Below are 12,379 nucleotides of genomic sequence, written 5' to 3'. Positions count from 1 at the left end.
CATACCGCAGGACACGCTTGAGCATCGCAAGATGAGGCTCTCGCGGGTCGTGCATGAAGAGGCAAACCTGCTGAACTGCATAGGCGAGGTCCGGACGAGTCAGCGTGAGATACTGTAGCGCACCGGCGAGGCTGCGGTACTGAGTGGCATCCGCCACCGGAGCGCCGTCCGTAGCAGAGAGCTTGGCATGAGTGTCAACAGGAGTCACCGTAGAATGACACTCAGCCATGCCGGCGCGCTGGAGCAGGTCCACAGCGTACTGGCGCTGAGACAGGAAGAGGCCGTCAGCAGAACGCGTGACAGAGATCCCGAGGAAGTGATGAAGATCCCCGAGATCTGTCATGGCAAACTCGGAGTGAAGGAGCTCGGTGATGCGACGAAGAAGCAGGGTCGACGAGGCTGTCAGGATGATGTCGTCGACGTAGAGCAGCAAGTAGGCGATGTCGGCACCCGCTTTGTAAACAAAGAGGGATGTATCGGAGGTCGAAGCAGTGAAGCCGGACCGCTGGACGAAGCCGGAGAACCGCTGGTGCCACGCCCTGGGCGCCTACTTGAGTCCGTACAAGGACTTTTGCAGGAGACAGACGTGGTCGGGAGCCGCCGGGTCGACGAAGCCGGGCGGCTGCTGGCAGTAGACTGTCTCGTTCAGATGGCCGTGAAGAAAAGCGTTCTTCACGTCCAGCTGATGTATCGGCCAGGAGCGAGAGGCGGCGATGCTGAGGACGACCCGGATGGTGGCCGGTTTGACAACCGGGCTGAACGTCTCGTTGTAGTCGATGCCATACCGCTGCGAGAACCCACGAACGACCCATCTGGCTTTATGACGAGCCAGAGAGCCGTCAGCACGAAACTTGTGCTTGAAGACCCACTTGCCGGTGATGACGTTGGCACGAGGCGGTCGAGGAACAAGACGCCAGGTGCCATTGTCCACGAGCGCCTTGTATTCTTCGGCCATGGCCGCACGCCAATTCGCATCGGCGAGCGCGGCGCAAGAGTTGCCCGGCAACGGAGAAGCCAGACTGGAGGCCGCCACGGTGAAGCCATACCGCTGCATGGGCGGCGGCAGGGAACCCGTCTGGGAACGAGTCGCCCGCGCAGGAGGCTCTGGAGCCCGGGGCACCACTGCCTGCGGCTCTAGGGCCAGAGGTACCTCCGGTGGCGGCTGTGGAGCCGGTGCCGGATGCTGACGACGGCTGTAGTGGATACCATACCGCTGCCGGACAGGGGCAGGGGCGACGGCACCTACTGGCGGAGGAGGTGCAGGAGCCATGGCCTGTCGAGGCGCCTAGGGTAGCCGGTGGGCAGCACCGTGCCACAGGATGGCAGGGTCGAACCCAACGGGGTCGCCGGCATCGTCTGAGGCAGACGAGGCAGGCGCAACCGAGGCCCGCGAGTTCCGAACGTCTGAGGTAGACGGGGCAGGCACGGGAAGTATATCCTGTAACAAAAGGTCAAAAGAATCTGGTCGGGGCTTGGAAGCCGCAAACGGAAAGTGAGTCTCATCAAAAACAACGTGGCGAGAGATGATGATCTTGCGAGTGGAAAGATCAAGACACCGGTAGCCCTTCTAGGAAGGAGGGTAACCGAGGAAGACACACGCTGCTGAGCGAGGAGACAATTTATGGGGAGTCGTGGCACTGAGGTTCGGATAGCACAGGCAACCGAAAACTCTAAGGATGGAGTAGTCTGGCATTTTACGGTGAAGGAGATGATAGGGAATACCATTATGTATGGACGATGAGGGCCGCCGGTTAATCAGAAACACAGCGGTGGAAAGAGCTTCGACCCAATAGGATGGAGGCATGGCGGCATGAAACAGAAGCGTGCGAACAACATTGTTCAGTGTGCGAAGCATCCGCTCAGCTTTGCCGTTCTAGGCGGATGTGTAGGGGCACGAGGTGGCGCACCCCACTGCTGCTGCTGCTGAGGTGGCCACTGGACGGCCCAAGGGTTGTAGCAAACCCAAGGGCCGGCCGGCTGAGGAGCCTGACGCCCGTCGGAGCCGCCGCCTTGCTCACTGAAGCCGCCACCGTGCTGCTGGTTGCGCCCACCACCACCACTGCCACCGCTGGCGTTGCCGCCACGCCCACCCTTGCCCTTGCCACCCTTGCCCTTGCCACCGCCCCCACAATTGTTGGGTGCAGAGGAGGTGGACCGGCAGGACGGTGAAGTGCAGGAGGAGGTGGTGGAGGCGGCAAGAGATGAAGCCGAGGCCTCTTTGCCCTCGGTGCCAAGGCGGAGCTCCTTGACGCGGAGCATGTTGGTGGCAGACTTGAAGTCGGAAAGCGGCGATGAGTTGGCAATGATGTCGGCGGTGTTGGCAAAGCGGGAGTTGAGGCCGCGTAGAAGATTGAGCACGAGCTGCGCAGGGGAGATGGTGTGGCTGACCTCCCGAAGTGCATCAGCGGTGCGCTTCATCTGTTGGGCGTAGGCGTCAATGGAGAGGTCGCCCTGGGACAGGTTGTGGAACTCTTGCTCGAGGACGACGGCGCGGGACTCCTTGTTCGCCTGGAACAGGGCCTCGATAGAGATGTACAGAGCGCGCGCATCCTGATCGGGCTCCATAGCGAGGTCGAGGACGGCGTCGTCGACGGAGCCGTACATCCAGCCGCGGATGTAGGCGTCAGGCTGAGACCACAGGGGGTCAGCCGGGCGCGCGGCCTCCGTGCCATCGATGTGGCCGAGCAGCCCGTACTTGCCGCAGAGGGCGGTGAAGAACGCCTTCCACTTGGAGTAGTTCGGGCGCTCGAGGCTGAGCGCGATGGGGACGTGCTGCTTCACGTTGACGGAGGCGTAGGCGGCGAAGAAGGGAGCAGCGAGAGAGTCCCCCATGGTGCCGGACGACTGGGGGCCGAGGGCGCCGGTTGTGGAGGAGGAACTCGACGACGACGTCATGGGCGCGGCTACAGGGCGCCGGCGCGATCCGCACGGCGGCCTGGAGCGGCAATCGCGCGCGCGACGAGGTGGCGCGACTGGAGGAGGCGTGCGGCCTGGCGATCACAACGCGGGGCAGGGGCGGCGGCGCGAGTGCGCGCGCGGCCTGGGCTGGCGGCGGTGCGAGTGCGCGTGTGGCCGGGCTGGTGCGGTGGCGCACGTCCTCACGGAGGACGCACGGGCAGAGGAGGCGCGAGAGCGGAAGGAAAGGACCGTAATTAGGGCTGATACCATGTAAAGCAACACCGCACACCTTAATCAGGGGGGTGACCTTCATTATATAGCCTAATAGGCTAGGGTTACAATGTACAAGGCCAATGGGCCGTACACCCAATATGGGCTGTTACTATTACATTCTAACATGTTTGTACCACTGATGCTTGCTGCTTTTGTGGGCAGGTAGAAACGGTGGCTCATGCCTTCATCAAATGTCAATACGTTGCAGAAATATGGCGTGAAATGAAGAAATGGTGTGGTATAAATTATAAACTTAACCCGTTTCTTTCTCCAAAGCAGTGGTTATGGGAGTTTTTAGCTAATGCATCTAATGAAGAGTCTACTATCTTTACTGTAATTATGTGGCATATTTGGGAGAATAGGAATGGTGTTAGAAATGGGGAAGATATTGTTCACCCATATCGGATAGTTGAAAAAATTAAAGCATATATTCAAGTGGTAATGCTATGCGTTTGATGTTCCCAATTTTTCCAACAGGTGTGAGCCTAATGCATCTACCAAACGATGGGTTCCACCGTCGGAAGGTTGGGTTAAGGCAAATGTTGATGCTGTTGTTTTTAGTGAAATCAGAAAGAATGGGAGCTGGATGTGTGATACGAGACCACAATGGAAATTTCTTGGCTGCAACAAACCAAGTAATTTGCAGAGTCTCTGAACTAGAAATGGCTGAAGCTTTGGCTGTCCGATGGGCTTTAAAGTTCATATGTGATCAACACTTCAAAAAAGTGGTAATTGCTTCAGACCGCTTAAACTTGGTACGAAAGCTTATGGAAAAAACTCTGGATAGGTCTCATATGGGAGCAATCGTCCAAGACATCAAGATAATGAAAAACAACTTTGATGCTATTTCTTTTGTCTTTGTTAGTCGAAATTGTAACGAGGTAGCTCATGTATTAGCTAAATCGGCTAACCAGACGGCTGGTTTGATGTGGCTAAATGAAGCCCCGGAGTCCATTCGGGATTTACTTTGTAACGATCTTTCAAAGTAATGAAAGTGCCATCTGTTAAAAAAAAAAAAACCAGCGGCACGGCATCGCTGAAACCCCACGCGCGGCGACCACGACCCCAGGCGGCAGGCGCGATGGACAGGGTTCGATCCCTGCCCCCCTACGAAGAAAATCGAAGAAAAAAAAAGTCTCGCCCCTAATCTCCACCTGCCTTCTCACCCCTCATCTCGCCGCCGCCACCCACGATCCTGCGCCCCTCCCCGCCCGGCGGCCGGCTCAGAGGGCGAAGCCCGAGCGCCATCGGTGGTAGCCGCCGGACACGCCCGCTGCGCAGGATCGAGTGAGGTGGGAGAAGGCTGGTGAAGGCGGAGGCGGACACCGAGACAACGCAGCCGGGTAAAGCGAGGCGAGGCGAGGCGAGGCCTACTCTGCAAGCTTGCCGGATGGTGGGAGTGGGGAAGGGAAAGGAGGCGCCGCCCATGGACACCGCGCGGGGGGTCGCATGCCTGTTCGTGGCGGTGATCTGCATGTCGTGCGCCGCCGCGCCGCCCCCCTGCATTCGTATGGTCCGCGTCGCTCCAGGGCTCCTGCGTCCGTAAGGCACCGCCGCCGCATTTCGGCTGGATCGACAGGCCGGCCGATCCGTCTCCTCCTCCTCCTCCTCCTGCAGGTATGCCGCCGTACCCGGCCAGTCCATACTGGAACGGCTGCGACGAGGGTGATGGACGACCCTCGAGCGCCATCACACGCAGCGTCAAGTCGCCGAGCTGGCGCTGCATTCCATAGATGGCCGCCGTCAATGCGTTAAACGCCTCTGTGGGAGAGGCCGGCGGCGTCGGCTGCTGGGAATAGGGGAGCGGCGCGGTGGGCACTAGGGCAGCGGAGGTGGGCGCGGCGGTGGTGGGGGCGGCGAGGGGCGCGGAGGAAGCGGCGGCGGTGGAAACGACGGAGGCCGAGGAAGCCATGGTCGCTGATACCAGGTTGTTGCGGCCTCAGGGCCTCAGGGCGTAAGGATGTGTAGGGGAAGGCCGAGGCTTGGGTTCCCGGCGGCGCCGTGCTCGGCGCCTGGTGTGCCGGATCGTGAGCAGTGACCTGAACAGGGCAGCGCCAAGGAGCAGGATAGAGTAATCTCTATTCCCTGGCTAAACTTTATTAAGCACAAAGGTTCAATACTTAAACTCCAATCCTAACTACTTTCAGCTAATGCAAAGGGATAACAACCAAATGACTCCTATCCTGAATTCTCTCCTAAACTCTAGGATCTAGCAACTGACGCCCAACTGACACTATAGGCGTGCTGTGACGATGGTGATCGCGCTCTGGCCCGGTCCACCTCTCAGCCACTGGCCCTCCTCTTCCTTGTGTAGACGTTCCCCACCATAACAACAAGCTTCTGTCTTCTTTTTCTTGTTGGTACATTCTTTGTAGCAGATTTCCATGTATGATGATAACCTCATTTTCCAGTTTAGTGCTGATTGAAAATACTTTGGTGTTGCCCAATTGAATAGCAAACACATATTTGGAGAGAACTTCATATCATTATTAACACGCTAGCTATGCATAAAACGTACAATTGTTATGTTTTTTGTTAGCTGGAGTTATATGTTTCTTAGCTAATGAATAACTTCATGTAGGTCGTTCACAAGAATACTGCATCTGTTCTTTGCATGACCACCGTCAAGAATGAGGACAATCTTCAGTTCAGCAAGATCCTGCAGGCTATTAAGGTTGGATTTTATGAATATCTTTTTCTCCGCATCCAATTTGTGTTCAATTGACTTATGTACTGACGGGAACTCATTCTCTCCTAGGCCAACTTCAACGACAAGTTTCATGAGGTCAGTAAGAACTGGGGTGGTGGTGTCATGGGTTCCAAATCACAGGCGAAAACCAAGGTAAGGGGAAAAGCTGCTTGCCAAGGAAGCTGCTCAGCGGATGAAGTTGGTCACGCCCTGTTAAATTTATCTTCTAAGACCGTGTGCAATCGTAGTGATGTGTATGGTACAAAATGTTGCCATAGCGTTAGCGCGGGCAATGTGCTAGTACTCAACAAGTACATGAACCTTACTACTTAAATTGAAGTCAGGCTTCTTAGCAGTTGAAGATTCTTTCGCTAATTCTGGATCATTAATTGTTATGTTCACAACTTTGCCCACCGTACCGAGTTTTTCCTGAATACTCTCCATGGATAAATCTGGAGGTAGATTTTCGACCAAAGCAGTGCTTTTCTTTGAATCTTTCAATTCATTGTGTGGCAACGGATGTAACCTCCTGACCCGTTTCCCATCTGAACTTACAACCAGCTTTGGTGATGTCCTGAGTGCAGCTTAAATTACTGAGAGGTCTTGAACGAGTTTCTTCATTCTTCTAAATGATGCAATGGTCTCAATAGGAACAAGGCCCTTCTTGTTCTTCTTCACATATTTCAACAGGAACTCGTCCGTAGGAAGATTCTCATCGCTGAAATAGTACTCGACCTGCTTGACGATGCGGTCGCGGAGCTCGTCGGTGAGCACGACGCCACCGCTGCCAGCCTGGGGCCCTCCGAAGAGGCATCGTTGACGATGTCGGTTGCGACTGGTGGGACGTCCTCCTCCACCACCTCACCCTTGAAGATGTCGGGCGCGACGGGTAGGGTGTCCTCCTCCACCACCTCGCCCGTGGGCTGCAGCTCGTCGGACACGGTAAGGGGATCCCGCGCGACGCCGTCGAGAAGTGGAGCCTGGCCGTCCATACCGGAGGGCAGGGCGTCCTCCACCTCGACAGGACGCGGCAGATGGAACTCGTCGCCGGCTGCAAGGGGCTCGGGCACGACGGCGTCGAGAAGAGGTGGAGCCTGGCCGTCCATTCCGGTGGGGGAGATCATGGGAGCCCAGGCGCCGCCGCCGATCGTAGTCGTCGGCCGGAGGCGTACGGCTGCGGGCTCCCAAGGCACTTATCATTTCTACTACAACTTGTGCTTAAGTATTGAGGCATAAAAAAAAGATTTGCTAAAATTCAGATGCTTGAATTTAGTTTCTTTCGGACGATGATTATTACATATATTTTATATTAAAATTATAGTTTTCGTTTTATGTAATTTTTGTAGGCACAATCTGTAATTTTTTATTTCGATAATAAAAACTTAGTTAGACAAAATCACAAATCTAACAAAATCTGATTTGTATTGGCACAAAGACAATCAACAATTTATAATTATTTCTATAGTTAGACAAAGACAAAAATTTGATATGCTACGACACAAACATAAATAACAAATCACAAAATTAATAATTTACTTGTACTAGTGGGGGGTATAAAAGTGTTTCCTGAAATCATTATAAAATTCAGGCACCTGAAATATAGGAGAAGTGTAAAAAAAAACTTATAATTCTCCTCGACTCTCAACAAGTTTTTTTTCCCAACGTACCCGTCACGTACAGGTCTACGAGAACAAAAAAAAAATGATGACATCTTGCATTATTTTCTGTTTCCGCGCTGCAAATCAGCAAAACCAGGAGGTGACGGCACACAATCACATTCACACGGAGCACCTCCCAGGCTCCCACAATCACAAGCTTTATGGCGTGGCAGATGAGCCCCGTTGGCTTTGCTGTTATTCCGGCTAATTTGGTGTGAGAGAAAAACACTGTTTCGGCTAAAAAAATAAGCTAAAAAAAGACGGATTATAAGAGAAGCAAACAACACCTAAACAGGACGAGCAACTTTCTCGGCAGTCACTGAGTTGACAATGGTCGCGAAATCCGGTGCCTGCCAAAACCAAGAAATTTGTTAACAGATCATTGATTATTATATAGCAGGCTAGGTACACTGATGGTTCAAAATTTTTGACAGCTTCTTGAAGGTTTTGTAAACTATATGCTGCATACGGAGTGGAGAGATCAAATAACATAACCGGCCTTATTTAACACCACTGAGAACAAAGGCAGCAAAACATTGCAAGTAGATGATTTTAAAACCACTACTGAACAGAGATCGGTATACATAGTCCTGTTAAACACCATTGAGATTTGGAAGTGTATAATGAAAGTTGCAAGAGGAGTTTTAAGAGCTACAAACAGCAGCCACTGACAATAGAAGTTACGGAACAAAGGAGATTATGTACAAAGATCTGAGGTTAATTTGTCATACCTTCAAGGAGGCACCACCAACAAGAAAACCATCAATATCTTCTTTCTTTGCTAGCTCTGCACAATTGGCTGCATTCACAGAACCTGCAACACAAGCAAAGGAGGATGGTCACAATATCATAGAGCCAGTAAGTCATGTTAAACACCCCACAACACTGAAATAAAATTTAACGGAACATCTGCCGAGATATTTAAGCTTATGAATTAATGTCTCTCATACTAATTTAGTAAACCGCGGTTCCAAGTTCAATCTTTCCATTCTCAATCTTTCCTAGTTATAATTTGGAGCCCATGAGCGGAATCCCATCTAAACTTCCATAGAATAAATTGTTCCTATAGTTGCACTTGCAGAACCTGAGATAGACACTTTCTGATCTTAAAAAAAAAAGAGATAGACACTTTCTATTCGGACATGTCCTGAGAAGTAGAACAGTGACATGCTGATTAATAGATCAATTGCAGTGTGTAGCATTACAAATGATTCGGACATCTTACATGGACAACATAGATGATTAGTGCAAAGACATACAGCTAAAAGCACATGTTCATATAAGTGTCTCTACCATTTAGGGATCATCATTAGCTAGCAACATTTTCACTAAGACTGGACTGAAGGAGATGAGCTGACCTGAACTGCTGTGGCAGTGCCAAAGGTTTTTACGGAACAAAGTAGTGGGCAACAAAAATATATATGATGAACTAATAATTAAATAGAAATTTTTTACGATGGTTGGGGGAATTTCGACGGCTCATGACGAGCGATCCGACGGCTAGCAAGACAGAGGCGTTGAGAGACATTTATGACGGAGGCGTCACGAGGCGTTAGATGTGTTTATGGTTGGTGGGGCCATATGCACCATAACGCCTCCCGACGTCTCCAAAATTGAGGGGATTAGGGACCAAAAAATAGGACCGGTAATTTCTTTTTTGAAATTATTTTATGTAGTCAAGGGTAAAATATAATTTTAAAATAATGTTTTGAATACTATAGTTGGGGTGAATAATTCAAGTACTATAGTTAGATGAATATTTTCTTGAGTAGTATAGTTGGGATGAATAATTGAAGCAGTATAGTTAGATAAATATTTTATTTCTAGGGTCCGCCTCCTCCTCGCCGCCTACCTCCCGCCGGCGCTCCCGACCTTGCGCCAGGACATCCAGGCCGCCGAGCTGCGCACGCTCCATGCCGCGCTCCTCCATGGCGGCGGCGGCGGCGCCTCCAATGCAGGGACCTACGCCTGCGCCAGCCGGAGCCCCGCCGTCATCCGCCTGCCGCCGGCCGTGTCGCCGGCGCTCACCAGGCCGGGCCTCCTGCCCGCCGCTGCCGAGGACTACCCCGTGTTTGCCCCGGTAAGCGGACCGGCGAACCTCTGAAACTTCTTGCAGCCACGTTTGTTTGTTTGTTTCTTGGTACCAGGAGCAAGTGTTTCTGTGTGTGAAAGGTGCCTCCTTTGCTGCTCGATTCGCGTGCCCTGCCTTTTGTTGCTAATGTTTTCGTAAATTTGGTGGCTGTTTGATGCTAAGTCAGTGCTGGAGTCGATTGTTCTTCTTGTTGCGGCAATGTTCTTTTCAGAGGTTAGCTTGTATTTCTAGGCGTAGATTCCAGTTCAATAGATTAGTTTGGTTGGAGTCAAGCAAGAAACCTAGAACAGTATAAGTGCTACTTGATTGCATTTCATTTTACTGAAGCAAAGCTGTAGGTCGATCAACCTGGTGGATTCCATTTCTCTCAAAATGTAAACATTACCGCGATTCAGGTGGGGAAAACTCACCCCCCCCCCCCCCCCCCCCCCCCCCCCCCCCCCCCCGGTGACAGTAAAAAAAAAACTGATGGATCTACAGCTCCCAACTTGATAGAGAAAAATCAAGGATTTGTGAAGATAAATCTCTTGTCATTTTTGTACTTATAGTTGCCGAGAAATGATTTTGCTACCTAAATTGTTTTCTGTCAACATCTATGAGCATCCTACTCATACGCTTTGCCGGAATATAATGAGCCATTTCCTCAGCATTAGACTGAACTTTGTTTAAGCTGTCAGGTTGTCTGTAAAGGTTGTTTTGCTATATAGTGGATCATCATTACATGAAAATATAAAAATTCAGGGTCTCCTGGGCTCCAAACCGATGTGCATAATCAATTGGTTTTTACTTTTAGAAATATGTAGAACCCTGCTTTTAAGAAAGCGTACTGCATGAGAGTATGGCCACAAGGGCCCAGAACTGGCTGGGGATGCCAGCATACAAGTAGAGTACGGACTGACACTCGCAAACATGAAGAATCAATTGACCAGTAGTATGGTAGTATCATGTTTCCACTGAAATTATGAAATATTAAATGGTTGTGTCAAATGTGTTGCCTGCTGGTACAACATTTTCCCTTGGATCGTGCATGTTTTGCTTCATGCTGCTGTACTTTCAGTTCCAGTCCGTATTGTAACATAAACCTTGCTGCTTTCTTTGATGAATTCCCAGACCTATGATGAAGAGCCCTTGGGTGGAATGAACTACATTCGCCAAGATAACATGAGTCTGTCTGAGAACTTGAGTGGCATCGGTTTGGACCATGATGGCCTAGAAGACGAGATGACGTTCTCGGATTTCGACAATCACAACACCTTCTCTTCGTCAAACAGCGAGCTCCATTTCTCTTCATCAAATGAGCACCTGCGGAACAGAAAGGCATGCAGAAACCATCCGTCACTGCTTCAACTCACCCTCTCTGCTGACAGTTTGCTTAGGTCAGCCAGCAGGATGACAGACTTAACTGAATTTAAGGCCGTTACGACGTGCAATACCTGCAAGCCTGCAACTATCAGTCGGGACACTGAAGCTGATGCCAAGTCCTTGAAGAACCTCAATAGCACCGCGCCGCTGTCAAACTACCACCCTGCTGCCTTCTTCCGGACAAGACACAAAGGGTCACATATTCTCTCCTGGCTCTTACCAAAGTCAAAGAGGAAACTGAAATCAGACATGTCACCGAACACCATCGAATGTGAGAACATGTCACAGCTTCTGATGGACTGGGGTGTGTTCTCACTGGAGTCCCTGAAGAAAGAGGTTGTTGAGGCCAATGAGCATAGGGACGCTGCCCTGCAAGAAGTATCAGAGATGAAATTATCACTAGGAAAATTGACTACCAAGCTAATGAGCCTGGAAACATACTGTTCAGAATTGAAGAAGGCTCTAAAGCAAGCGACGAGCGCAAAGAACATGCAATGTCACTCAAAGAGATCGGCTAGATCAGTTAGTGGGAGCAGAGACAATTCCTTGCCCGTCAATCATGAGGTTATGGTGGAAGGGTTTTTGCAGATAGTATCCGAGGCCCGTCTTTCCATAAAACAGTTCTGCAAGGTATCGATACAGCAAGTTGAAGATGCTGACAACGGACTATCAGATAAGCTAAATTTACTCCTACAGCCATATCAAATCATGCTCAGTGACAAGCATCCAAAACTAGTGCTGTACCACCTTCAGCCGCTTCTGCGACCAGAAGATGAGCTGCATCGTGTCGACCCTGAAGCCTGAACTGGTCGTGGCCATGGGCCGAGCAGCTGCTGCAGTGCTTCTTCGTGGCGTATGGGAACACCAGTGGAGAATCCCATTCTAACATTCAGTGATATCAAATGTCTGTATATCTTAATCAATTCTTAGCAGAACCCCATTCTAACATTCAGTGATATGTGGACTGTGCACAACTTTGGTGGAACCTGAATGAGGCGTATGAGAACACCAGTGGACAGTTAGGATTCAGGAGCGTCGCATATATAGTTGGTGATTCTTATGAAAGGAAGCTGATCAATGTTTTTGCATAATGTCCAAAGTAACTGAGATGATGTACATCTTTGTTCATTGTAAATAAGGCTCAGTGAAGTAACAGAGATGATGTACACCTTTGTTCATTGTAAATAAGGCTCAGTTAAGGGAGATTCGGAGATTCATATATGACTTGTTCCTTGTAAATAAGGCTCAGCTAAGGGAGATTCATATACGACAAGTAGTGATAACATTTTTATTTTTTAATTTTTTATGTATTTCTAGGAATTTCAAAAATTTGAGACGTCCAAGTACTGCTATACCGTCTTTATCTAGTTTGTACTCCGTTCTGGCAGAACCCGCCGATTAAGGCCT

General features: G+C 50.5%; 2 protein-coding genes and 1 pseudogene across 3 annotated transcripts; 2 read left to right on the top strand and 1 right to left on the bottom strand.

Annotated features, from left to right (window-relative positions):
* Positions 1 to 1,839: 1,839 nt before the first annotated feature.
* LOC136481087 (uncharacterized) lies at positions 1,840 to 2,832 on the bottom strand. The gene has a single exon (XM_066478460.1). The coding sequence runs from the start codon at positions 2,830 to 2,832 to the stop codon at positions 1,840 to 1,842; it is 993 nt and encodes a 330-aa protein (XP_066334557.1).
* A 1,361-nt stretch (positions 2,833 to 4,193) lies between these two features.
* Positions 4,194 to 7,184, top strand: LOC136483100 (uncharacterized). 2 transcript variants are annotated; one of them, XR_010765304.1, is made up of 3 exons: positions 4,194 to 5,282; positions 5,753 to 5,845; positions 5,930 to 7,184. XR_010765304.1 is itself a non-coding variant. In XM_066480205.1 (3 exons), exons 1-3 carry the CDS (start codon positions 4,621 to 4,623, stop codon positions 6,191 to 6,193), a joined length of 525 nt encoding a protein of 174 aa, XP_066336302.1. In that variant the 5' UTR covers positions 4,194 to 4,620; the 3' UTR covers positions 6,194 to 7,182. The 2 variants fall into 2 exon arrangements, 1 of the variants encoding a protein (XP_066336302.1); XM_066480205.1 differs by having other exon boundaries at positions 4,194 to 4,788; positions 5,930 to 7,182.
* A 1,890-nt stretch (positions 7,185 to 9,074) lies between these two features.
* LOC136481086 (IRK-interacting protein-like) lies at positions 9,075 to 12,165 on the top strand (annotated as a pseudogene).
* Positions 12,166 to 12,379: the final 214 nt, after the last annotated feature.

The sequence above is a fragment of the Miscanthus floridulus genome, chromosome 9, assembly GCF_019320115.1.
Source record: "Miscanthus floridulus cultivar M001 chromosome 9, ASM1932011v1, whole genome shotgun sequence".
Lineage (NCBI taxonomy): Eukaryota > Viridiplantae > Streptophyta > Magnoliopsida > Poales > Poaceae > Miscanthus > Miscanthus floridulus.
Note: the sequence above shows the minus strand (reverse complement) of the source record. Positions and strands in the feature narration are given on the sequence as shown.